General features: G+C 41.5%; 1 protein-coding gene across 3 annotated transcripts in view; it reads right to left on the reverse strand.

The window, feature by feature from the left end:
• Nucleotides 1-24,773, reverse strand: part of SV2C (synaptic vesicle glycoprotein 2C) — a 269,321-nt gene that overhangs the window by 56,982 nt on the left and 187,566 nt on the right. For all 3 annotated transcript variants that reach the window (XM_032278009.1, XM_032278001.1, XM_032277991.1), the window contains exons 5-6: nucleotides 5,636-5,769; nucleotides 5,073-5,162 (exon numbers count right to left, since the gene is read on the reverse strand). In XM_032278009.1, coding sequence (XP_032133900.1) covers nucleotides 5,073-5,162; nucleotides 5,636-5,769 — 224 coding nt within the window. The remainder of the gene's footprint in view (nucleotides 1-5,072; nucleotides 5,163-5,635; nucleotides 5,770-24,773) is intronic.

Consider the following 24,773-nt stretch of genomic DNA (forward strand, 5'->3'; position numbering starts at 1 on the left):
AAGGACGAGAACCACAAAAGAGGAGAAGCACAGAGAATGAATCCTGAAAATAGAAAAAAGGGAAGAATGGGTCCTTTGTGGACCTGGCCTGCCTTCTCCTTGCTAATCGAGATTTACCTGTTTTTGATAAATCTGAGGACACGGAAATGTAAACACATTACCCTTGCCAGGGATTTGAACAGGTTTTTCTGGACATCCTGCCAACATCTAAAGTGGCAACTCTATTGGCAGTATACAGGTAGGTACCTAGGTCAGTTTTGGACAGAGGTGACTTGGAGACCATCGGTGTCTTTCAAATTATATCAAGTAGGCAGTAGCTTCTTTCTGGCTAGGTAAACAAAGATGACTGTACTTAGCAAAAACAATCTCTGAGTTAAATATGGAATTCCAAATCAAATGCAGTCAGCTCAAGATAATCCACGTAGGAATTATTTATTTATTTATCTTACATCATGGGATAATCTTAATCCAACATACTACTTTTGGGAGGATTCGTCTTTTTCACTCATTGATGTTTGTTTGTTCATTTATTCATTGACACCCATGCAGGATGCAAACGTAGGCCGTCATGTGGCTCCAAATAGTTACCATACAAAACAAAAAAGTATTCTAATGGGGATCTATATAAGATGGGAGGGAAATACTGTTCAGAACAACCTATTTAACCTGGAAGTGAGAGAGAAGGCTTCAGGAACTGCAGGCTTATAGAGAAATATGCTGTCTGCCATGCATGTAACCTGCTTGGAGGACATTCCAAGTGAGAGAAATACCATGTGCAAACAAACGTCCAGAGGTAGGAGGGAAAATAGTGTGCTGGGCAACTGCAGAGTTTGAGATTCCTGAAGGATAGCAGGAGGTCAGAAGGCAGTGAATAAGGAGGAATGCACCAAATCAGCAGTGGTGTAGTGATATTTAGGAGGTGGAATAATACAACATAGTGGTTTCTTATACTGAAGATAAAAGAAAGAAACAGGATAGTTTTCGGGTTTAGTGGTGTTGGTGGTATCTGCTGATGAAATTTAGGGCAATGATGAGGCTGGAGGACTTGTTAGGTGATAAATTCAGATTTAAAGATGTCACTTCCCCCCACACCTCGCTGCCCAAAGATGCCATTTTTGAAGGGCCTATGCAATTTAGAAGGATGTCCACAAGCCCTTCAACCTGTAGGCCTGGATCTCAGGAGATTTGTGCGTTAGGAGACATGCAGGAAATAGTTGAGATCAGTTAAGTGTATACAGTTAAAATGGAAGTTAGCTGAAAATGAAATATTGGAAAACAATATTTAAGGCAAGGGCACACTAAGAAGAGCTTCAGAGGAGACCTTAGAAGGGCCAGGCATGGTGACCCCCACCTGTAATTTCAGTCCTTTGGGAGGCTGAGGCTGAAGGATCACTTAAGCCTAGGAGTTTGAGACCAGCCTGGACAACAAAGGGGAGTCCCTCGTTGTTAATTATTTACAAATAATTAGCCAGGTATGGTGGCTAATGCCTGTATTCTCAGCTACTAGGGAGGCTGAGGCAGGAAGATCACCTGAGCCAGGGAGGCTGAAGCTGCAGTGGGCTGTGATTGCAGCATTGCACTCCAGCCTGGACAATAGAATGAGACCCTGTCTCAAAAAAAAAAAATAAATAAAATAAAAAAAAGGAGACCTTAGGAAAATGCATACAACTTTGCTGTACTATCGATTTAAAAAATAAAAAGATAAATTTGTCATGGCAGAATCATGTAACAACTTTGAAATTTGGAAATTATCAGTCACTTTTGGAATGTACCCATCTTATTCTCTTCTAACCTTCATATAACAAAATGAACACAGATCACCATTAGTGGACTTGGTAACTCCACCCTTTTGGAAGAAAAGGCAGGTAAGTAGAGCAATGAGGCCCTGCAGAGACACCTTCTCAGAAGGTCTTTGGTAAACAGAGGGTTTATCTTCATCTGGCTGAGAAGAAGAATTAAGTGGTGTTGTATATCCAGGTAATGTCTCAAGATTCTTCCAGCCTTATAATCCTTTAAGTTAAATTTTTTCCTTCTATTGTACATCTATTCAAAAGAAGAGAGCAAAGGCTTCTAGACCTTAATTGAGGATATCTATTATTTATCTTCATTTCTCCATTACACTGCAGAGAAAATTCTAATTAAGAATTTGTGATAATTTGGGTAGAGGCCAAATTGCAGTCTATCTTTACATTATGAAAAATTCATTTCCTAAATAAAATGAAATTAATAAATAAGATAGCAGGGGACTATTTAATCAGAAGTGATTTCATGTGTTTTAAGAACTGTGATTGATACTATGTATAAGCCACTGAAGATTTTATTTAGGTTCCCACTTACATCTTACTGTATGTCCCTCCAGCTGATTGTAGACAAAACATTTTTAGTCTAATTATATGTGGGAAGTAGAAAAGTTCCTTTTTAAAGTTTCCTTCCTTGTTAAAGAATAAGTGTGCTAATAACGTTGTTAAGCCCTATCCTAAGTAGCTGTTAGACATGCTATGCTTACAGGCACGTAGAACATTCTATGTCTTTGTACTTTAACCAAGATATCTGTGCTGGACCTGATCACAGGCATGCCCCAGCTCTCTGTTGCTTTTACCTGTTTAGAAAAGTTTTAAGTTGTTAGCCAGTCGGGTTTTAGTTTAGATTATGGGGTCTGGCTCCAGCCAACGGCGATCAGACACAGCAGTAAGGACAACCCCAAATGTATAAGGAATAAATTTGTCTGTTTTCCTTTATTCATTGTACTCTTGTGGCAAGATGGCTAGTGAGAATATCCTTCCTGCAGTCCAGGGAGTAAAAAATTACATTGCTGAAAGATCCTTTGTCTCAGTGCTAATTTTTCTTTGTGGCACCGAACATCCATTTCCAACATTATATGATTGTATATATTGAAATATTTAAAGCCATTGATCCTTCCAAAACATTTCATGCAACCAATTTAAATTAATTTAGACTGGCTTTCCCCTTGGAGAATCAGCTTTGTAACTAGAGATAAAGGAACGTTCCACGCAGAGGGAACAGCAGCAGCGTGGCAGTGCTGCATAGAAAGTCAAATGGCGAGTATGAGGAGCTGAGGGATGAGTGTAGCTGCAGAGAGGGGAACTAGAAATCAGGGAAGAGGCTGGGAGGGCCTCAGTGTTCAGAGGGAGAGTTTTTGTCTTTATCCTGAGAGCAATGGGAAGCTTCTACAATGTGGAACTGGGGCATGTGTTATCTATGTGTGTGCCCATGTGCATGCATGTATGATAAAATGATATATATAGTTTTGGAACTATATCTCTGATTCCTTTATACCTTTATGTTCATGTCGAGCCATATCAAGCTAAAGCCACATTCTTGGATTGCCTTTCTGTGGCTTCCTACATAGCTATCTTCCTTTACTAAATTCTGATTAATTACTGACCTAAGAAATGGCCATGTGTGAAATGTCTGCCTTTATGTAAAAGTGTTATTGAAAATAATGTGCATTATATTGTTCAATATCCCTTATAATAAGGCCTATGAATAAACTTTTTACAAATTAGAACAAGATAAAATTGACCTTTCCTGAAAAGCAAATACAATGCCATTTACTTTATATAAAAAATGATGTAATTCATTTAATTTATCCTTTGCTTTGATTGTCGGGTGATATGGTTCGACTGTGTCCCCACCCAGATCTCAGCTTGAATTGTAGTTCCCATAATTCCCAGGTGTTGTGGGAGGGAGTCGGTGGGAGGTAACCGAATCATGGGGACAGTTACTCCCATGCTGCTGTTCTCGTGATAGTTCTGACACGATCTGATGGTTTTACAAGGGGTTTTTCTCCCTTTTGCTCGGCATTTCTCCTTGTTGCTGCCATTTGAAGAAGGACATGTTTGCTTCCCCTTCTGCCATGATCAGAAGTTTCCTGAGGCCTCCCCAGGCATGCTGAACTGTGAGTCAATTAAACCTTTTTCCTTTATAAATTCCCCTGTTTCGGGTGTGTCTTTATTAGCAGGGTGAAAATGGACTAATACATCAGGAAACGCAGAGGTTAGTTTTACATTCAGTTATACTGCTTTGATCCTTAGTGTAATTGTTTTCTCACTTACTAGAGCCTGGGTTTTTTTTTGCTTTTAATAAATAATTTTACTATTTACTATGTATTCCAAGGTTAAAGGCCTCCAGGTGGCCTTAACAGAGGGGGACATCTCTAAGATGTCTCTTTGATATCTTAGAGAAAAGGTTATGGGGCTGCTGTGAGTGTACACCTTTGTAGGGGCTGAATGTCACTTGAAAAGGTGTGACCTGGCTAGGCGAGGTGGCTCACACCTGTAATCCCAGCACTTTGGGAGGCCAATGCAGGTGGATCACCTGAGGTTAGGAGTTCGAGATCAGCCTAGCCAACATGGTGAAACCCCATCTCTACTAACAATACAAAAATTAGCTGGATGTGGTGGCATGTGCCTGTAATCGCAGCTATTCAGGAGGCTGAGGAAGGAGAATCCCTTAAACCTGGGAGGTGGAGTAAGCAGAGATTGTGCCACTGCACTCCAGACTGGCAACAAAGCAAGTCTCCATCTAAAAAAAAAAAAAAAAAAAAGAAAAGAAAAGAAAAGAAAAAAAGAAAAGGCCGAGTGGAGAAAAGGGCCTCACAGAGGCTGGCTTGCCTCTTGTAGCAGGTCAAGGAGAATCTGCTGGCAGTCCCTACACCAAGGATCTCTTGTCCTCAGGTGCTGAGCCTGGAAGTCAGATAATAAGTCTGTGATGAAAATGCAGTCTTTCAACCTTAACCCCGTCTCTTGGGTTGGTGTTATCATCTAACCAACCACAGAGCCCTCGAGTTCCTAGACAGGCATAAGCATGGTTGGCAACCTACGGGCCAAAAACAGCCCTCTGCCTATCTCCGTAAATAAAGTTTTATTGACACACAGTCATCCCATTTGTTTTAACATTGCCTGTGGCTGCTTTTGCACTACAACGGCAGAGTTGAGTAGCTGTGTCAAAGACTATATGACTTGCAAAGTCTAAAGTATTTACAATTTTGCCCTTGACAGAAAACATGTCCGAATCCCTGGTGTTGAGGATTCTCTGAGGAGCAGACTCACCGTGAAGACCTTCTCAGGCTGACCCCGGGCTCTCATGTTGGTGTCATGAATTAACTTCAGAATCATCCAAGCTTCATCATGTTTTCCAACCTAAGAAATGAGAGTGGACAGTGAAGCTCTAGTAGTGACACACTTACCCTCCCTGATTTTCCAATAGCCGTCTTGCATTGTCAGATCAGATGGAGTATTGTGCAAATGTGTCTAGGAACATTCCATTGGAACATACAGACTATTTGGATATCACTGAATACATGAGCAGTTCAAATAATGTGGGTATAACTAGCAATGGTATCTCTGGATGGTAAAATTTCATTATAAAACAGTAAATCATGTTTTCTTCATTGAGCCAAGTTATTTGCTTAAGGAGTGCTTTTTGGCTATGAGGCAGCGTTTTTACACGCTGGTTGTTGAAAGCATGCCTCCATGAAACTAAACCCTCCTTCATTCCATAGTAGGAAGGGAGAATGTACCTCCCAGAGAGGCAAATGTGCTTTCCTAGAGTTAACAAGGAACTTTCTTCAGTAGATGTGGGCTACCTGAGCTACTGCAATAATAAGTGTTACCTCCAACAAGAATCGTGGGCTTTCAGGCATGAACGTGAGCGCCACCACGGAGGAGACACAGGGGAGTGCACAGACGATGACAAACACACGCCAGCTGTGAAACTGGTAGGCTGATCCCATGCTGAAGCTCCACCCTGGAAAAGGAAGACAGGGAGAGTGAGGGAGAGATCCTCCCAGACAGCCTCCTGGGAAAGTCACCCAGGGTGCCCGCGCCATGGACTTACTAGTCAAGTCTTACTATCCACAGAGCAGTGAGCTGATCTGGGCATCAGCCATAGTGACCAGCTCAACTTTAAGACTCCCAATGACAGAGTTGAGAAGAAAGATGCTTAGAACCAAAGGGGTCAAGGTGTAAGTATGGGGGTGCAGGTATGCATGTACCAAACCCCAAAGGCCAACATTAATTTGGGATGCTTTTTCTGAAAGACTACCGTGCTAGTTCTCTTTTGTTTGCTCTTCCAGATTACTCTCCACTCTTTCCCACTCTGCTGTGTGCTAGAGAATGGCCATCTATGGACTGCATCAACTGGCTCCCTTCCCTACTGGCTTGTAGCTAAGTCTCAATAAAGGAAGCAAGGCAAGAGAACAGAGAGTGGAGGAGGGCTGGGCTATTTATTTCCCTTGCTTCTCTTCTCCCTTCCCCCTGAATGGCTGCAGGTCTGGCAGTGGGTGCTCTCATTTCCTGGGCCTTCTCCCACAGCAGCCACTGCTCTTGTCAGGGTCTGGCCACCACTCCCTCCTGTTGCTCTTTGAGGCATAGGTGGCTCCAGAGTGCTTTATTATTTCTTATTGCCTTCTCTTAACTCTTCCCACATCTTCATAGAGAGTCCCTTCATTAAACTCCTTTCCATGGTCGCTTTGAGGGTGTCATTGGCTTCCTGCCAGTACCCTGACCAGGACGATTATTAGGAATTGATGGTTGTTGTATGTCTCCTCATACACCTCATGAAAATTTACATTTCTAAATAGAACATTTTACATTTAATATTTAGAAATTTTAGAACATTTTACATTTAATATTTAGAAATTTAGAAATTTCTAAATACATATTTAGAAATTTACATTTCTAAATATAACATTTTAACTTCTATATAAGATTAAGCATATTATATTATAAAATTTTACATTTCTAAATAGAACATTTTAACTTCTATATATTATAAAATTAAGCATAATGGAACGCTTATGTGATAAAATTAAGCACAAACAAATTCTTTTAAGAACTAAAAGAAAGCTAATATTTGAATGAATATAAAATGGTTGAAAGCAAACCATTTTATATTCATTCAAATGAATATAAAATTCATTCAAATGGCTGGTTCTAAATGAGAAATAATGAGGCGTATCAAATCTAAATGAAAACAAAAAGGAGATTTATAAAGGCATAGATGAATCATATAAGATGAAATTTTAATTTATAGCAATGCTGGTATTTATATGCCTTTTTGTGAACAAAAATCAGATAGTAAACACCCTATCTCCAGGAGAGCTGTATAATTACTCTTTACCGGGGAGCCAAGGGAGATTCTGAAGGTGATGTAACTTCCTCAAGGCCAAGAGCTGAAGTTACATATTAGTCTTTCCTGCTAGGATTCGAGGCAGAATCTTACAGCTGCACACAGCTTCATGTGTGTGCATGCTCACTCATTCTTGAACACTGAATTTGTTGACGAATGATGTAAACATCAATGACATGCTATACTAATCTTAGATTAATAGAATCTTTTGGAGAATTTAATATATGAAGATTACATGAATTACCATATTAATTATTTCATAAGCTGTAGGGCGTATGATTGCTATGATGTTTTATGTAGCAGAAGTTTAAAACTCTCACATATCCAAAATGCAGAAAAAACCCTATGATGGAACAGAGAGAACAGTTTGTTCACTTCACATTTGATCTCAGAGCTTCATATAAAGATCTTTTTTTTTTTTTTTGAGATGGAGTCTCGCTCTGTCGCCCAGGCTGGAGTGCAATGGCACAGTCTCAGCTCATTGCAACCTCCACCTCCTGGGTTCAAGCAATTCTCTTGCCTCAGCCTCCTCAGTACCAGTAGCGGGGTCTACAGGCATGCACCACCATGCCCAGCTAATTTTTGTATTTTTAGTAGAGATGGGGTTTCACCATGTTGGCCAGGCTGGTCTGGAACTCCTGACCTCATGATCCTCCTGCCTCAGCCTCCCAAAGTGCCGGGATTACATGCATGAGCCACCACACTCAGCCAAGAACTTCTTTTTGAAAGCTCTAAATCTCATTATTTTAAGGTGACTGAAAGAAAAATGAAAGCTTTATGTGGCTGAGTTAAGCAAATGCAATGTTTTAAATTTCAGACCACAGCATATTTTATAATGTACAGGGGGAAACCAGGAAGGAAGAAAAGGGAAGGTCTCTGGTGCCATTGTTCTTTTTTTTTTTTTGAGATGGAGTCTCATTCTCACTCTATTGCTCAGGCTGGAGTGCAGTGGCATGATCTCGGCTTACTGCTGTAACCTTTGCCTACTGGGTTCAAGTGATTCTCATGACTTAGACTCCTGAGTAGCTGAGAACACAGGTGCCTGCCACCATGCCTGGCTAGTTTTTTTGTATTTTTAGTAGAGACAGGGTTTAACCATGTTGACCAGACTGGTCTCGAACTCCTGATCTCAAGTGATCCACCCACCTCGGCTCCCCAAAGTGCTGGGATTACAGGCATGAGCCACTGTGCCTAGCCTCTGGTGCCACTGTTCTAATCAATTGTGGAGGAAAAGTTAAATACTAAATTTGAACTCAATTAAACATGGACACAAACAACGGTCATCCAGTCCCAGAACAGGTTGTATGAGCACCCTGAGGCATTCATCCAGCAAAATCCCCTTCCCATTGCAATTTGCTTATATCAATCTGCTTATTATATTAATTTGCTTATTATATCAGTTGGTTATTATATCAATTTGCTTATTATATTATTTGCCTATTATATCTGGATTGCCATTTATGTGGGATAAAGCTTGCTTCCCCTTAAAGGTATTGTGTGTGTGCCTTTTCTTCTCCTCGTGCATTTCTCACACAAAACATCAATTAGTTCAGAAGGTAAAGTTTTCAAAGGCAAATAGGATGAAGTTATTTAACCAAGGAGAAAGTCATTCCAATGGGTAGAGCAGGAAGCTTCTTATGGTAGAATAATATTCCCTCACCCCTAAAGATGTCCTCACCCTAATCTGTGAATATGTTACGTTACATGCAAAGGGGCTTTGCAAGTGTTATTAGGATAAGGGTCTTGAGATAAAGAGATTATCTCGTATTATATGGTTAGGTGCCATGTAAGTACAAATGTCCCAAGAAGGAAAAGAGGCAGGCCGTGGAGTCAGACTGAGAAAGGGAGACGGGTTGAAGGAAGCAGAGGTCAGTTTGGAGGGAGATTTGAAGATGCTTCACTGCTGCCTTTGAAGATGGAGGAGTGGGTAAGAAACTAGGGAATGCACATGGCAGGTGGAAGCTGGAAAAGACAAGGACACATAATCTGCCCTAGGGTCTCCACAAGGAGACACCCATTCACACTTTTGATCTTCAGAACTGTCAGATGATAAATTTGTGTGGTTTAAAGCCGATATGCTCGTGGTGATTTGTTATAGCAGCAGCAGAGACCAATGCCCTTCCTATAGTTACAGCTCTACTGCTGACTTGGGTTATAGAAGTTAGGTTGCAGAACTGTAGCATTCTCTATAAAACTTCAGGCTCCTTGCCTTTTTTAATTTTTACTTTGCCATAACAAGTTTACTTTTTAAAAGGTATATAGACAATAAACAAAGTCAATATTTAATCAGATCTTAACTTCTGTCCTAGGACTGCTCCATTAAGTTCTTAGTCTATGAACACTTTTAGTTCATTCAGTAATCGTCATCTTCATCAGAGTCTATTACTTTTCTTCTATTGAATTTCACTGTTGTCTTTTCTGTTTGTTGGATTACTTTTTAAAGGATTTCTATTAAACCTTGTTCTGATGCCTTCTTATTTAGCTGTCCATATCTTGCCATCTGTATAAGATAATTCTCTAATTCTCACAATCCCCAATGTTCAATCCATTAGCAAATTCCAGCTCTAAAATATTTCGCAAAGCCACTCACTTCTCCCTATCTCCATGGCACTGTGCAGGTTCCAGCCGACGTGCACCTTCCCCTGACTTTCAGCACAGCCTCCTGTTTGGTTTCCCTGTCACTGCTCCCAGTACATTTGGAATGAAACTCAAATGTCTTACCATGGCCCCTAAGGCCTATGTAAACTGCTTCCTTTTCATGTATGTGAGCTCATCTTCTGCTGGGCCGCTAACTGGCTTGAGCCAGTCCCATCGACCTGCTTTCAGTTCTCTGAACATAGAGCTTAATCCCATCGTAGGGCTAAGCCTTTTTTCCTGGAAGCCCAGTCATACTTGAGAAAGGATGTTTGTTGCATCTTAGCCTGCCTTTCTGAGTTTTGAGGTGAGAGGGTTTTCAATGTTGTCCCCTAGGAGTCTCTGAATGTGACGTTTTCCCGGTCTGGACAGCTCTACCTGAATATTTGCATGCATGGCTGGCTGCTTCGTACCTTCCAGGACTCAGCTTAAGGCTGTCTCCTCAGAGAGGCCCACACACCAAATCCTACTCTCTATCATGTAGGCCTGTTTTATTGTCTTGACAGCACTTATCACCATCTAAAGTGGTCCTATTCATGCATTGTTTACATATTTATTATCCATCTCATTCCTACCAAGAGAGCAGGAACCCTGCTTTTCAGACTCATCAAGACCTCCTAAGCAAGTGCTAGTCCATAGGAAGTGTTCTTTTAATGTTTGTTGAATGAACACACACATACATTCGTGGAGACACACACACACACACAGACACAAACACTATGTGTACACGATCACGGGCAAAATCATGCAGGCTACAATACTACATCCAGATTTTCTTTGGATTATTTTCTTTCTCAATCCACAATAAAAACAAGCTTGGGGCCGGGCGCGGTGGCTCAAGCCTGTAATCCCAGCACTTTGGGAGGCCGAGGCGGGTGGATCACGAGGTCAAGAGATCGAGACCATCCTGGTCAACATGGTGAAACCCCGTCTCTACTAAAAATACAAAAAGTTAGCTGGGCATGGTGGCGCGTGCCTGTAATCCCAGCTACTCAGGAGGCTGAGGCAGGAGAATTGCCTGAACCCAGGAGGCGGAGGTTGCGGTGAGCTGAGATCGCGCCATTGCACTCCAGCCTGGGTAACGAGAGTGAAACTCCGTCTCAAAAAAAAAAAAAAAAAAAAAAAAAAAAAAAAAAAAAAAAAACAAGCTTGATTCACTTTTTCAAATTACGTTTGTATCTTCATAGAGTAAAACTTTATTTAAGTTCTATGAGCTTGACAAATGCAAAGTCATGTAACCACCATCATTATCAGAGCACAGAACAGTTCCATCACCTCAAAACATTCCCTTCTGCGGCCCCTTTAGAGTCACCCTTCCTCCAGCCCTAACCCCTGGAGATTACTGATCTCTTGTCTGACCCTACAGTTTTGTCTTTTCCAGAATATCATATCATATAAATGGAATCATACTGTACATAGCTTTTTGAATCTGGTTTTGTTTTGTTTTGTTTTTGTTGTTGTTTAGACAGGGTCTCCTCTGTCACCCAGACTGGAGTACAGTGGTGGATCTCAGCACTGCAGCCTTGGCTTCCCAAGCTCAGGTGATTCTCCTGCCTCGGCCTCCCAAATAGCTGGGATCATGGACAAGTGCCACCACACCTGGCTAACTTTTTATAGAGACAGAGTTTCACCATGTTGCCCAGACTGGTCTCAAACTCAAGAGCTCAGGCCCCTCTTTTGCCTCGGCCTCTCAAAATACTGAGGTTACAGGCATGAGCTACTATGCCCAGTCTTGATTTGGTTCTTATACTTTGCATAATACAGTCGAAATTTATGCAAATTGTTGCACAAACAATTGAAAATTGTTATTTTTCATTGTGATGTAGTACTCCATTGTGTGAATATATCACAGTTAGTTTATCCACTCACCAGCTGAAGGACACTTAGATTGTTTCCAGTTTTGGGTGATTATGAATAAAGCTGCTATATACATTTCATACAGGTTTCTGGGTATTCCCCAATTCTTCTTGGGTAAATATGTAGGAGTGGGATGGTTGAGTCACATAATAAGTTCGTGTTTAGCTTTATAACAGACTGCCAAAATATTCTGCACACTGGCTGTACCATTTTGAATCCCACCAGTTGTGTATGAGAGTTGTAGCCGCTTTACATCTTTCCCTCCACTTGCTAGGTTTCTTTTCTTAAATTTTAGCCCTTCTTATAGATATCTAGTGGTATCTCATCACAATTTCAATTTTTGTTTCCCTAATGCCTTGTAATATCTTTGTTTTCTTTTTGTTCATTCATTTCTACTTTAATATGTGCCCGTCATGATGCTGTGATATGGAGACTGATTCCCTGCTCTGAAGGAGGTTAGAGTCCATTGAAAAAGGCAGATATGTTAACAGACAAGGCCATATGTGTTGCCTCACACCTGTAATCCCAGCGCCAGATGTGGTGGTGCATACCTGTGGTCCTAGCTACTAGGTGACAGAGCGAAATGCTGTCCCAAAAAAAAAAAAAAAAAAGGCCAGATGCGGTAGCTCATGCTTGTAATTCTAGCACATTTGGGAGGCTGAGGCAGATGGATCACTTGAGCTCAGGAGTTCAAGACCAGCCTGCGCAACATGACAAAACCCAGTCTCTACAAAAATTACAGAAGTTAGCTGGGCATGGTGGTGCATGCCCACAGTTCCAGCTGCTTGGGAGGCCAAGCTGGGAGGATCACTTGAGCCCTGAGAAGGAATTCTGGAAAGGGTGTTGGGTGCTCCTCCTGCCTTGTTGCATGTTCCATGGTGGGGGGCGGGGTCAAAGGCTGATGGATGATAACCTGTGGCTTAAATGAGTGACAGACACCATGAGGGTCTTGAGAAATGAACCTGCAAGTGCTTTGTAAAACTACAATACCGTTCTCTGGATTAAAAATAGATACAAGAAGCCAGGCATGGTGGCTCATGCTTGTAATCCCAGCACTCTGGGAGGCAGAGGTGGGCAGATCACGAGGTCAGGAGTTCGAGATCAGCCTGGCCAACATGGCGAAACCCCATCTCTACTAAAAATACAAAAATTAGCTGGGCATGGTGGTGCATGCCTGTAATCCCAGCTACTCAGGAGGCTGAGGCAGGAGAATTGCTTGAACCTGGGAATCAGAGGTTGCAGTGAGCCGAGATCATGCCACTGCACTCCAGCCTGGGCGATAGAGTGAGATTCCGTCTCAAAAAGTAAAACAAAATAAAATAATTAAAAAACAGATACAAGAATGAAGGGGTGAAACACTGACCACCATCACTTCTCAGCCATGAATTCTTAGGACCCGCTTCTGAGCTCCATTTTAAGATGGTGTACATTTGAATTTGAGTGCTACACAAAGCCTACACTACAAAATCAGAAAGTGGAGAGACAGCAACGTGGAATAAAGAACAGGAATGGGAAAACAAGCCACATTCACCTGGGAAAGTGAGTTGTTGCTTTTGGATACTTACCTGCAATTAGTAAAATGGATTCTTCTAAATGAACCTTTTATGTTGGCACCACACCTTTTGTCTAAAAAAAAATTTCTTATGAGTGATGTTTCTAATTGTCCTTTGGACTTTGTTAAGATACTCATTCAAATGTCATACTGAGGAATTTTATAAGTTCCATGCAAGGAAGGACCTCGATTAGAGTCTTACAGAAAGCAGCTCCAGCACGGCACTAATCAGCGTGGTGCTAATAAAAGTGTTACATGTCATGCATAATAATCGAAGTTTTTTACCAGTCTTAAGCTGATGTGCTCTGTGACTCAGAAAACAGCTGCCTCCCCAGTTGCCTGACTGTTTGAAACCTTTCAAGGTGCCAAAGTAGAAGTGTGAGACACGCATACAAGAATGCTGGCTTTCATGTTCCTGTCTGGGCTCTGTCCCTGATCACCTGGGGACTTCATACCTACTTTGCTGATCTATATTTGATTGTCAGTTATGTGATACTATTAATGAGATAGTTTTTGGTAGGAATGCAGCTTTTAGGTACAAGACACAGATTCAAGGTTCTAAAAGAAAACATTAAATATCATATGTAAGATCAACTTTTAATCTAAGAAGTAAATCACCCGTATTGATTTGTCTATGGTTTTCTTCACTCACAAGATACCTGGCCCACTAAAATTTTCTTTAGAAAAGTGGCCCCAAATCCATTTTTTCAAGTGGCTAACAAGCTTACAAGGAGACAATGATCAGATGAATTTCTGACTTTGTTCCTACAGATGTAAAATTTTATCCCCTCAACATGTCATAGGTTTAAAATATAAATACTACATAATCTGCACAAAACATTAATCCTTGGCTGAAAACTCAGGTTGTCATGCATCTGGGACTCCACAGGATTTAACCAGAGGCAGCTGGATGGTTCCTGTTGCTAATAACGGCAGAGATTTTTCATCTCCTTCTTAATTTGTAAACAGAAGAAAAAAGAAAGAGAGAAAGAAAAGAAAAAGGCCACGTGGTGGGAGAAGGGGGGCACATGGAGGGGAGATAGTTAAATAAACTGTGGTATAGCCTTACAATGGAACATCATGTAACTATTGGAAAAGAATGAGGTTGATTTTTCTAAACAGACATGGAAAATGTCCAAGTGACATTGCTCAGTGAAAAAAAGCTTTCATAAAAACTGTAAATAATAGTGATTTCATTTATATATATACATAAAACATATCAGTACATCTAGAAAATGAGTAGGAGGAAAATGCACTAAACTATTTAAAGTGCTTACTTAGGGTAGGGGATAGAAGTTCATGAGGACTTTTACTTTTTGAAAAAAACTATCGTCCTCCATTCTGGAGATTTTTCCTTTCGACATTTCTTTAATGTTTGAATTTTGGAGCATCTTGTATTACTTTTTGTCCAAAAAGGAAAAAATAAGGCTTTTCAAAGAGTTGCAAGCCTTTACATTTTCTGAGACACAGGCCCTGATGGGAAAAGAAAGAGGAGAAAGAAATTATAATTGTGCCACTATTAAATACTTATTTTTCTGAATACACGAATGTTAATTCTAGTTGTGACAAATCGAAACAATGACAATACAGTTCACACTTATGGATACCGAGGAAAAAGTGCCAGAGACTATCCTGGTATCTCTGGGTGAAAAAGAGAACAATATTCACAGACCTTTAATCTTTTGACCTATAACCGACTCATATTCTGATCTTGGATTCCTGAAGCTACGACCGTTCTCCTTGAGCTGCAATCCTGTGAACACTATTGCCAACAGAGATGCACAAAGCAATCACAATCAAAATAATTGGCAGGGATCTGCCTGCAGTACATAATCATGCCTTCAGGAAGTGAGAGCCAATTATATATCCCAGGGAGAGTCCAGGAGTTAAATTCCAACTAACTCCCATAATCATCTGTCTTTAAGAGCAGACCCAAGCAACAAGCGGCCTTTCCTGCAAGTTTCTCTATTTCTGTTTCCAAGCTCTGGTCCTGCCCTTTGGAATGCACAGAGCAAACAGCCAGCAGAGGAAGGAAGCCACATTATGCCTCTACTTCCTGAATTTGACTTACCACCCTAACCGTGCTTTTGAAGAAGCACATTTTCTGATGGCTTATGAAGCTCACAAATTCATGAGCTTATTTTTTTAGGTTTTTTTTTTTTTTCCTGGAATATCTTCTGTGAGTTCTCCAAATATGCAGAGTGAATGAGGGGATCTTTTCAGAAAGGGCTCCTTGGGCCAGCATGTAAGACTCACTCAAGCATGGTGCTTCCCAAACTACAGTGAGAGAAATGAGGAGTCTGAGAGTTTGACAAAAGCTGACAGCATGAAATGTGCATGTGTATATACATGTGTGTCTATATTTTAAGCAAAGGTCCTTTGAAATTTTCTTTTGTATATAGATAACAACATAGTATTAATGTTATTATAGTATAGATCAATCAGCCTAAAGTCCTAGCGATGCAGGAGATTGAGGTGGGGAGATCCCTTGAAGCCAGGGTTTGAGATCAGCAAAAAAAAAAAAAAAGAAGTATATATATATTCTTTTTGTAAAATATTTTTATGCAAATATATATATTTTATAAAATATTTTTATGCAAATTTATACAAGAGCCTATAGGATAGTCAAATTTTGATCAATTACAGCTGAAGCTTATTCATAAATGCATGTTAAGTTAGCTCATAGTCTATAATACATGTTGTGTATATTCGTGTTATTATCTTACAGCACATATAGGCACACATTGTTTCCTTCTCTATTTTACTCACATATATGTTTATTTAAAGTGAAATGTATAGTTTTGTATTTATATATAAACTATTATATTAGCTGATGTCTGTGGATGAATAATAACAAATCCATTATGCTGATTTTATGAACACATACAGTCTTAGGAGACTGAAGAACAAACAGAAGTAAATGTTGGCAATTCTTACACTGGGTAGAAAGTTGGAATAGTAGCCTCTAAAACTCATTCCAGAACTAAAGTTCTCTCTGATTCTAAGACCTTGTGTCTTGACCAGATAAGGCCACAAGAAGGTCTCTCTCAAGTATAGATCTACAGCAAGGGACTGAATACTTTCAAAAAGAAAAACAAAACACCTTATAAAATGCAATTCGTTCTGAGACAAGTGTCCAAAAGTTGGTAGAGGACTTGTAGCAAAATAATGGTGCTTATTCCATTTATTAGCAACTTAGTCTATCTGCTTTTCAAAGTAGCTGTCCATTAAAACCCCCCCAAACCCAACAACAGTATTTTAAATAACTGCCTGGTTCTCATTCCCTTTCAGATCAAGTTTTCTTTTTGCTGTTTGCACATGGCCCCAGGAAGATCTTGTTCACGGTCAACAAAAGCTCTCTGTTCATTCATAGAAGATTTTTGTGATAACAATACAAAAATTCTAGTGGAATCCATTGTTAGGTGAAAGATTTTTCTCCCAGGGAGAGGGGGAGCAGGATACAGAGGGGCCTATAATATCTCCAGTGTTAAGACAGCAGAGGTCAGCCCAGGTGCTCTTTGTTACTGATGCCCAAAGGGCACACTTGTATACCTCTGCTAACTGTTGACCTCTCTAACCTGTTTCTTTTTTCTAGCCCCATTTCTGGCTTTATAGTCTCAGATCCAGAACAAATCATTTAACACTTGACAATTGAAACAGCTGCTTAGCTCATGACTCAGGCCCAAAACGACCCTTAAGAGTTCTGTCATTTATGTCAAAGAAATTCCTTTCTAATGGGTGGGGAAATGCAGGCAACTGCAATGACCTGGGAGCTCTAATTTCTGGTGCCAACACACTTTCTGATGTCCTAGTGGCTGGCAGAGCTCATTGCCCTTCAGGGTGGAGTTCAAATTCTTCCTCAAGCAAGAAGACTTCATACCCTCCCTCCAAGTACAGTGGATGAAAATGTGACTCTGGAGAAGACTGGACCATTAGCTCTGTAGCTAGGTCTTGCTTACTTGTATCCAATTTATCCCCGTCCCCTTAAGAAAATGTCCTTCAGATCATCTCAAGTTCCTAAAGTTTACTGCCATGAGGTCCTTCCCAAAGACCCCTGCTCAAGTGGTGACAGTCCTCCTCATAGCGTTCCAACCAGACATGCGGAGTCAGCCTCTACTCTGCTCCCTCCCTTTTTCTAGTGAATCACTGAGAAAGGCAACTCCATTCGGAGTGTTTCTCCCAACCCTGTTCCTTTCTCTCCACCCCTCTGGTTGAGGCCCTTGTTATTTATGCCTTGCCTGGGTCACCCTAATGGGGCTGGTACACAGTTGGCATGGATCTGTATGGCTGCGCCCACGCTGAAAAATGAAGTATGCACATTGTGGTTACTGCCCTGGTCCCTCGAGTCACAGCTCTCTCAGTGATCCAGCAACTGAAGGGAGTAACACCTGGCCTGGCAGGGGGCCTTAGGGCCCCGGTGATTTAGCTTTTATTTCTTCTGACTGGCCAATGCCCTGTTAAATAATTTTAATACGACACCTCTCTTCTTTTTTTGAGACAAGGTCTTACTCTGTTGCCCAGACTGTAGCGCAGTGGTGCCTTCCTAGTGTACTGCAGCCTGGAACTCTTGGGTTCAAGTGATCCTCCTGTTTCAGCCTCCTTAGTAGCTGGGCCCACAGGCATGCACCATCATGCCTGGCTAATTCTTTTATTTTCTGTAGGGATGTGGTCTCATTATGTTGCCCAGGCTGGTCTCCAACTCCTTGCCTCAAGTGATCCTCCTGCCTCAGTCTCCCAAAGTGCTGGGGTTATAGGCATCAGCCCCCATACTTGGTTCATTTCTCTTTAATAGAACCCCCAGATTCCAGTCCGCCTGTTCTATCTTTCATGTAACTTCAAGAGATATTTCTACAATAAAAATTGATCATATCACTCTCTAGCATAAAACCTTTCAGTGTTTCTCCATTGGCCCTTCACGGTGGAGTTGAAATTCTTTCATGGGGCCACAAGGCCCTCTAAGACTGGGCTCCTTCCTATTTCTCCAGCCTCCTCCCTCACGCATCCCTCCTTCTACCTTTGCTATATTCCTTTGCCGACACACTTTCTTTTTTCTCTTTTTTTGAGACGGAGTCTCGCTCTATCGCCCAGGTATGGTCATCTAGTGATATGATCTTGGCTCACTGCACCCTCCACCTCCTGGGTTTGACCGATTCTCCTGCCTCAGCCTCCTGAGCAGCTGGGACTACAGGAGTGTGTCACCATGCCCGGCTAATTTTTGTATTTTTAGTAGAGACAGCGTTTCACCATATTGGCCACACTGGTCTTGAACTCCTGACCTTGTGATCTACCTGCCTCGGCCTCCCAAAGTGCTGGAATTACAGGCGTGAGCCACTGTGCTCGGCAGCCAACACACTTTCTGCCGTCCTAGTGGCCAGCAGAGCTCATTGTCAAGTTACCTGCTTTGTAACATCTTTGCATCTTTGACATTTCCCCCGCTCTCTTGTCAACTTAGAGAACTCCTAAATGTCAGCCTTCTGTTAACTTAGTATGAGAGGAATATCTCTGTATATTCTTCCAGACACATTAAAAGATGTTCGTTCTTCCTACTGAGCTATCTTGGCATCCTAAAAATTTCTGCAGCACTTAGCGTGGTGCCTGACATAAAGAAAAACCACATTAGAAAGTGAGTATCTGCAAGTCGGTTCCTTGAGGGAAGGGGCCATTTCTTATTTATCTTTAGCACAATACTTGGCAAAGAGTAGTCACTCAAGAAATAGTTATTTAATTACTCAATAATTAAATAAGTAATTATTTGGATTCCTATAGCATCAAAGAGTTTATTATATTCAAAAGTGACTTTTTAGAAACATATTTATTATGTTCCCTAATTTTCAAAATGCTGATTTCTTAGCTTAACTTTACTGTGATAAGAGCACATCCTTGATATATTTTTTGAAACATACTGGAGCTTGCTTTATAGTACAGTATGTGGTCTATTTTTATAAATATTCCATGTGTGCTCCAAATGAATGGACACTCTATAGGCACTGGGTGCAGTGTCTAAATACATCTATTAGGTCAAGTTTATCGACTGTGTTGTTCAAATCATCTATATACTCACTGATTTTTTCCTCCTATTTGTCATGTTAAATTTTTTTTTTTTTTTTTTTTGGTGAGAAGTTAGTCCCAATAACAGCCCATCACGTTACCGGAAATGGAAAAATATACCTGTTATAAAATCAAGATACATCTATATTCTTTTGCCAATATACTTCTTGGCACCCTAATGTCTGGTAGAGCTTATGTTAAGGAGTTGGTGAGCCCCTCACTGTGGGTTGAGGAGGACGAAACACAGAAAACCACGATTACTTGAATTACCACTGAAGACACAAAATGGAATTGTTCCATTTTTATTTTTTTCCCTTTTGACATCTCTTCTTGCCTGATGATTTAACTTTAAAAAATCATAGGGATTAGGCCAGGCGTGAGGGCTCACACCTGTAATCCCAGCACTTTGGGAGGCAAGGAGGGTGAATCACCTATGGCTGAGAGTTTGAGACCAGCGTGGCCAACACGGTGGAACCTCGTCCCTACTAAAAATACAAAACTTAGCTGGACTCAGTGGCAGTCGCCTGTAATTCCAGCTATTAGGAAGGCTGAGGCAGGAGAATTGCTTGAACCTGGGAGGTAGAGACTGCAGTGAGTTGAGATTGCGCCACTGCACTCTAGCCTGGGTGACAGAGTGAGACTCTGTCTCAACAACAACAAAAAAAATTATAGAGATTAAAAAATGAGACACCTTTATGTTGAGAAGCACAAAGCCATAAAATGCTTCATATCTGCTCATTTAAGCTCCAACACAATACACATCCCACCCCAACACAATACACATCCCAGCTAGATACGTCCCCAAACTATTCTGTAGTGTCATAGCTGGCATTTTTTAATTACCTTGTTTCAAAACAGTTTCCCATAGACTTGCAACTTTTTATAAGTTGGAGATGATCAACAAAGGCTCATCAACAAGAATAAACAAAAGCAAATCTCCAGCCCACTCTCAGGCACTGCTGGGAACCATCAGAATCCTTTACTCTTGTTTTTCCTCCCCTGGGCTGTGATTCCACTTCTAATAATTCATCTTACTGCAGTCAGACAGGAAAGGGGCTTTCCCCTAGCGCGCTGAATGCATTTTCTTATGAACAAACCTAGTGCTTCCCCCCAACACAAGTTAGACTTCCTTCTGGAAAAATAAAACATTCAAGAGTTAATATACTGATATGTAACTCAAAGGAGGCTCTTCCTACAATACAGCTTTAAAGCATGCTTCCTTCAGATTGTATGAATCAGAGATTAAAAGAAGCCCAAATTAATTAAATTGTTGGCAGAGATGCAATTCACTTTTGCCCATCCAGATTTATGACCCTGCAGGAGACATTCAAATGCTATTTCTCTTAATTCCTTACCCCTTTCTCCTTTGTCTCAAAATGTCAGGCATCTACCCAGAGTTAAATTTCACCTCTGCTCTATGGAAAGGCTGACTGCTTGGGTCATTCATCTTGGCTCAGACATTAAGTTCCTAGCTGCAACGAATGTGGAAATGGTTCATCCTGCTGCATCCTCATGAACGTTTTTTTTTTTTAGGGCTATGGTGCCAGAAAAATCAAATGCAGAGTGAGTCAGTCTGGGACTAATGCAGCAGTTTTTCATTCACTATCACTTCTCTGAATGCTACTTACCAGAAATGATCTAATAACTCTGGGACCCCACAGTGACAAAGTGCTGGAGCACAGGCAGATTGATGCTCCCTCCAGCAGAGATGGATGTAAAACCAGCTTTGACCAGAACGCTCGTTCCCAGAACTTGCAGATTCACATGTGGGCTCCCTGTCTCCTCACAAGAGCACACCCACTCTGATGACAGTTTTGGCAAAGGATAGGCAGGCTTGAGTACCAACTGCAGACTCCAGCAGGGACACAGGTGGAGTAGATTCAAAGGCATGCAGCAGATTCCTGGAATATTTATAATGCACCCACCACGTGCCAGACACCTCACACACATCCTGTTTCATACATCAACAATCTTGTTGACAGCCCAGGTAGGGCAATCAGATAAAATACAGGCCAGCAGTTACATCTGATAAAAATTCGTTCTTAGTAGAAATATGCCCCATGCAATATTTGGGACATACTTTGTCAATATTTGGAATATTGACAAAACTAAAAGTTTGTTTGTCAATTATTTAGAATTCAAATGTAACTAAGAGTTTTGTACTTTTCTTTGCTAAATCTGAGAACCATATCCCAGGAGAATTTGGTAATGTCTGGAGGCATTTTTGATTGTTATGACCTTGGGATGAAGGGTCACTACTGACATTTCGTAGGTGGAGGCCACGGATGCTACTAAACATCTTATAATCCACAGGACAGCCCCACCACCTTCAAACAAGAAGTATCCAGCCCAAACTGTCAACAGTGCCTAGGAGGAAAAAGTTTATGTTAGTTTTGCTATGGAATTATAAGCCCTTTTGAATATATTTTTTGCTATAAAATTAATCTATAGGGGTTTCCCATACTTTTTATGCACCTGGAAGCAGCTTTATGCACCCTGAAGTTGACAAGTAAAGGTGGCACACAATAAAAGAGCAAAAACAGTAAGGAAGTGATGTTCCCTCTGGGGATTTTGGTGACAGTGCAGCAATCTCCATCAAATATTTTCTGAGAACACCCACAGCTTACACATGGTTATTACCACAAAAAAGTAATAACCATATATTTCCTAAAGCATTTGTATTCTTGTCTCATAAAAATGGGAGAGGTTGGTTCTCCAAATTCCCGTGAGTCCTCAGGAATAGGGAAACAGCATCCTTAGTAAAAACCCCTGGCACTCACCACATGTCCCTACAAGTTTACCCCAATAAAGCTGCAGTCAGGCAGCGGGAAGGGCCTACACTGGGTTCCACAAGACCCGCAGTGAGAATGCTGGGAATCTGTGTTCTCTTCAGGTCTCTCACAGCAACTGCCTCCTGGACTCCACTCAGTTCTCATCCCTCATGGAGACCCATGAATCCAGTATCACCAGCGTTCATTGTCTCTCAGCACACATCCACCATCACAACCTACCTCTCAATAATAAAACTTGCTTTACTGCAGCTGTATTTTCCTTCCTCCTCCCACCTTTCCCAGAATCTGCCCACTGCCAGGTTATCTCTCTTCTGTCTACCTTCCAAATACAGCTGCCTAGGGTACAAGACCCCGTGCAACCTTGCCCCAGCCTCCTCCACACTCATTTCCAACCATGGGCTCCCCAGTCCAGCTCAGTGATCCTCTCCTCTGCACTTCTGTGTGCAAAGAATCACAAGGAGGATATTGTTGAAAATGCACATTCTCCATCTCTGTTACTAGAAATGTCCCACTTAGGAGGGCTGGGCTGGGACCCAGGGATCTGTTTGTCTGGGATCCAAACAAGCACCCCAGGTGGTTCTTATGCAGGTCTGCACACTGAGAAACACAGCTTCCAGTCCCATGCCATTACTTTCTCTTGCTGGCAACTGCTGTCAATGTGACATCCCTTGTGTCTCAACTCAGGCTCTTTCTTTTGCTTAGAATGTCCCCTCCTCGCCCCTGTTGTCTGCCAGGAAAATTCCTATAGACTGCAAGTCACATCAAATGTCACTTTTACAGCTTCTCCTGACTTGTGTCTTGCAACAGCGATGCTCAGAATCAGTGCCTTTCTCTTTTGTATATTTACGGTTAGGTATACAACCACTCTCCCAGCATGTATCACCTATTCTACATATTTGTTTATAATACATACTCTGCTGAATCTCACTACATTCCAGAGACTGAAGATTTAACCTGTTGAATCATCTTAAGTAGAATGGAATAAACAAAAGAATACTTTACATTTTGGTATATCCTCCACAGTTAAAAAGGCATGAAAGGTACAGGCCATAAAGTAATGAAACAAACCATCATATTGTACTTGGACTTCATATATATGTATTTTTTTTTAATATTAAATTTTCTTTTGTTGGCCAGGCACTGTGGCTCACACCTGTAATCCCAGCACTTTGGGAAGCCAAGGTGGGTAGATCACCTGAGGTCGGGAGTTCGAGACCAGCCTGACCAGCATGGAGAAACCCTGTCTCTACTAAAAATACAAAATTAGCTGGGCGTGGTAGCACATGACTATAATCACAGCTTCTGGGAAGGCCGAGGCAGGAGAATCGCTTGAACCCAGGAGGCAGAGGTTGCGGTGAGCCGAGATCACACTACCGTACTCCAGCCTGGGCAACAAGAGTGAAACTCCATCTCAACAAACAAACAAACAAACAAATTTTCTTTCTTTTCAGGCAGCCTCCTGAACCAGAATAGGTTCAGAGATTCCCTCATATATATGCATCAATCGTAAATTTCCAAAAATTTTCAGGTATCTACACATCTATAAAGTCTTGTTCTTGTAGCTACTATGCCTCTGGCTACACTAGGTTTATTTTAAAAACTGAGTTAGAATAACCACATTAGTCACTCATTCCTACCTGTTACCATGAGCTGTTTAGCCTCTTCTGCTATTATATTATTTCTGGAGATGACCAAGAAATATGTCGTGTGTGCAGGAATGTCACCCTCCCAATCACCGTCTGGTTGCCATTTGTTTCTATTTTTGGGGAATCTTCTGCCACATATTTATGCCTTTGATGTCCAGCCAGGATCAACAGATGCCTGCTAGCTGGTGCCACCGCCCAATTTGGAATACAAAAATTAGCTTGGCATGGTGGTGGCACACACCTATAATCCCAGCTACTTGGGAGGCTGAGGCAGGAGAATCACTTGAATTCAGGAGGTGGAGACTGCAGAGAGTGAGATCACTCCACTGCACTCCCACCTGGGTGACAGGGACTCCATCTCAAAAAAATAAAATAAAGAAGGATAAACCAAAATCTGTTGGCAAAGAAACTTCACTATCTCAATGGTCCCTCTCTTTGACTGGGTCACTGGCCATGTTTGTCTCTTTGGCTTTCTTTTCTCAGGATCTTTCTCTTCCCAATGGCTTCTCCCACCCTCTGCAGATAGAGTCCTTCTGGGCACACCCCACCTGCCTTTCAGATATGCTCAGATAACACACTCAGTTTCCAGCACTTTGGGAGGCCGAGGCGGGTGGATCACGAGGTCAAGAAATCAAGACCATCCTGGTCAACATGGTGAAACCCCGTCTCTACTAAAAATACAAAAAAACATTAGCTGGGCATGGTGGCGCGTGCCTGTAATCCCAGCTACTGAGGAGGTTGAGGCAGGAGAATTGCCTGAACCCAGGAGGCGGAGGTTGCGGTGAGCCAAGATCGCGCCATTGCACTCCAGCCTGGGTAACAAGAGCGAAACTCCGTCTCAAAAAAAAAAAAAAAAAAAAAAAAAAAAAAAAAAAAAAAACACACACTCAGTTCAGGCTCCCCTGTCATATCTCACTTTGTAGATTTAAAAAGTGATGATTTAAAAAATCAGTCTTGAGGGGATCTGGCAGGATGGCTGAATAGGAACAGCTCCAATCTTCAGCTCCCAGTGAGACCAATGCAGAAGGCAGGTGATTTCTGTATTTCTAATGGAGTTACCCTATTCATCTCACTGGGACTGGTTGGGCAGTG

Source organism: Sapajus apella, unplaced genomic scaffold, assembly GCF_009761245.1.
Source record: "Sapajus apella isolate SASKATOON/1434 unplaced genomic scaffold, GSC_monkey_1.0 scaffold1, whole genome shotgun sequence".
Classification (NCBI taxonomy): Eukaryota; Metazoa; Chordata; class Mammalia; order Primates; family Cebidae; genus Sapajus; species Sapajus apella.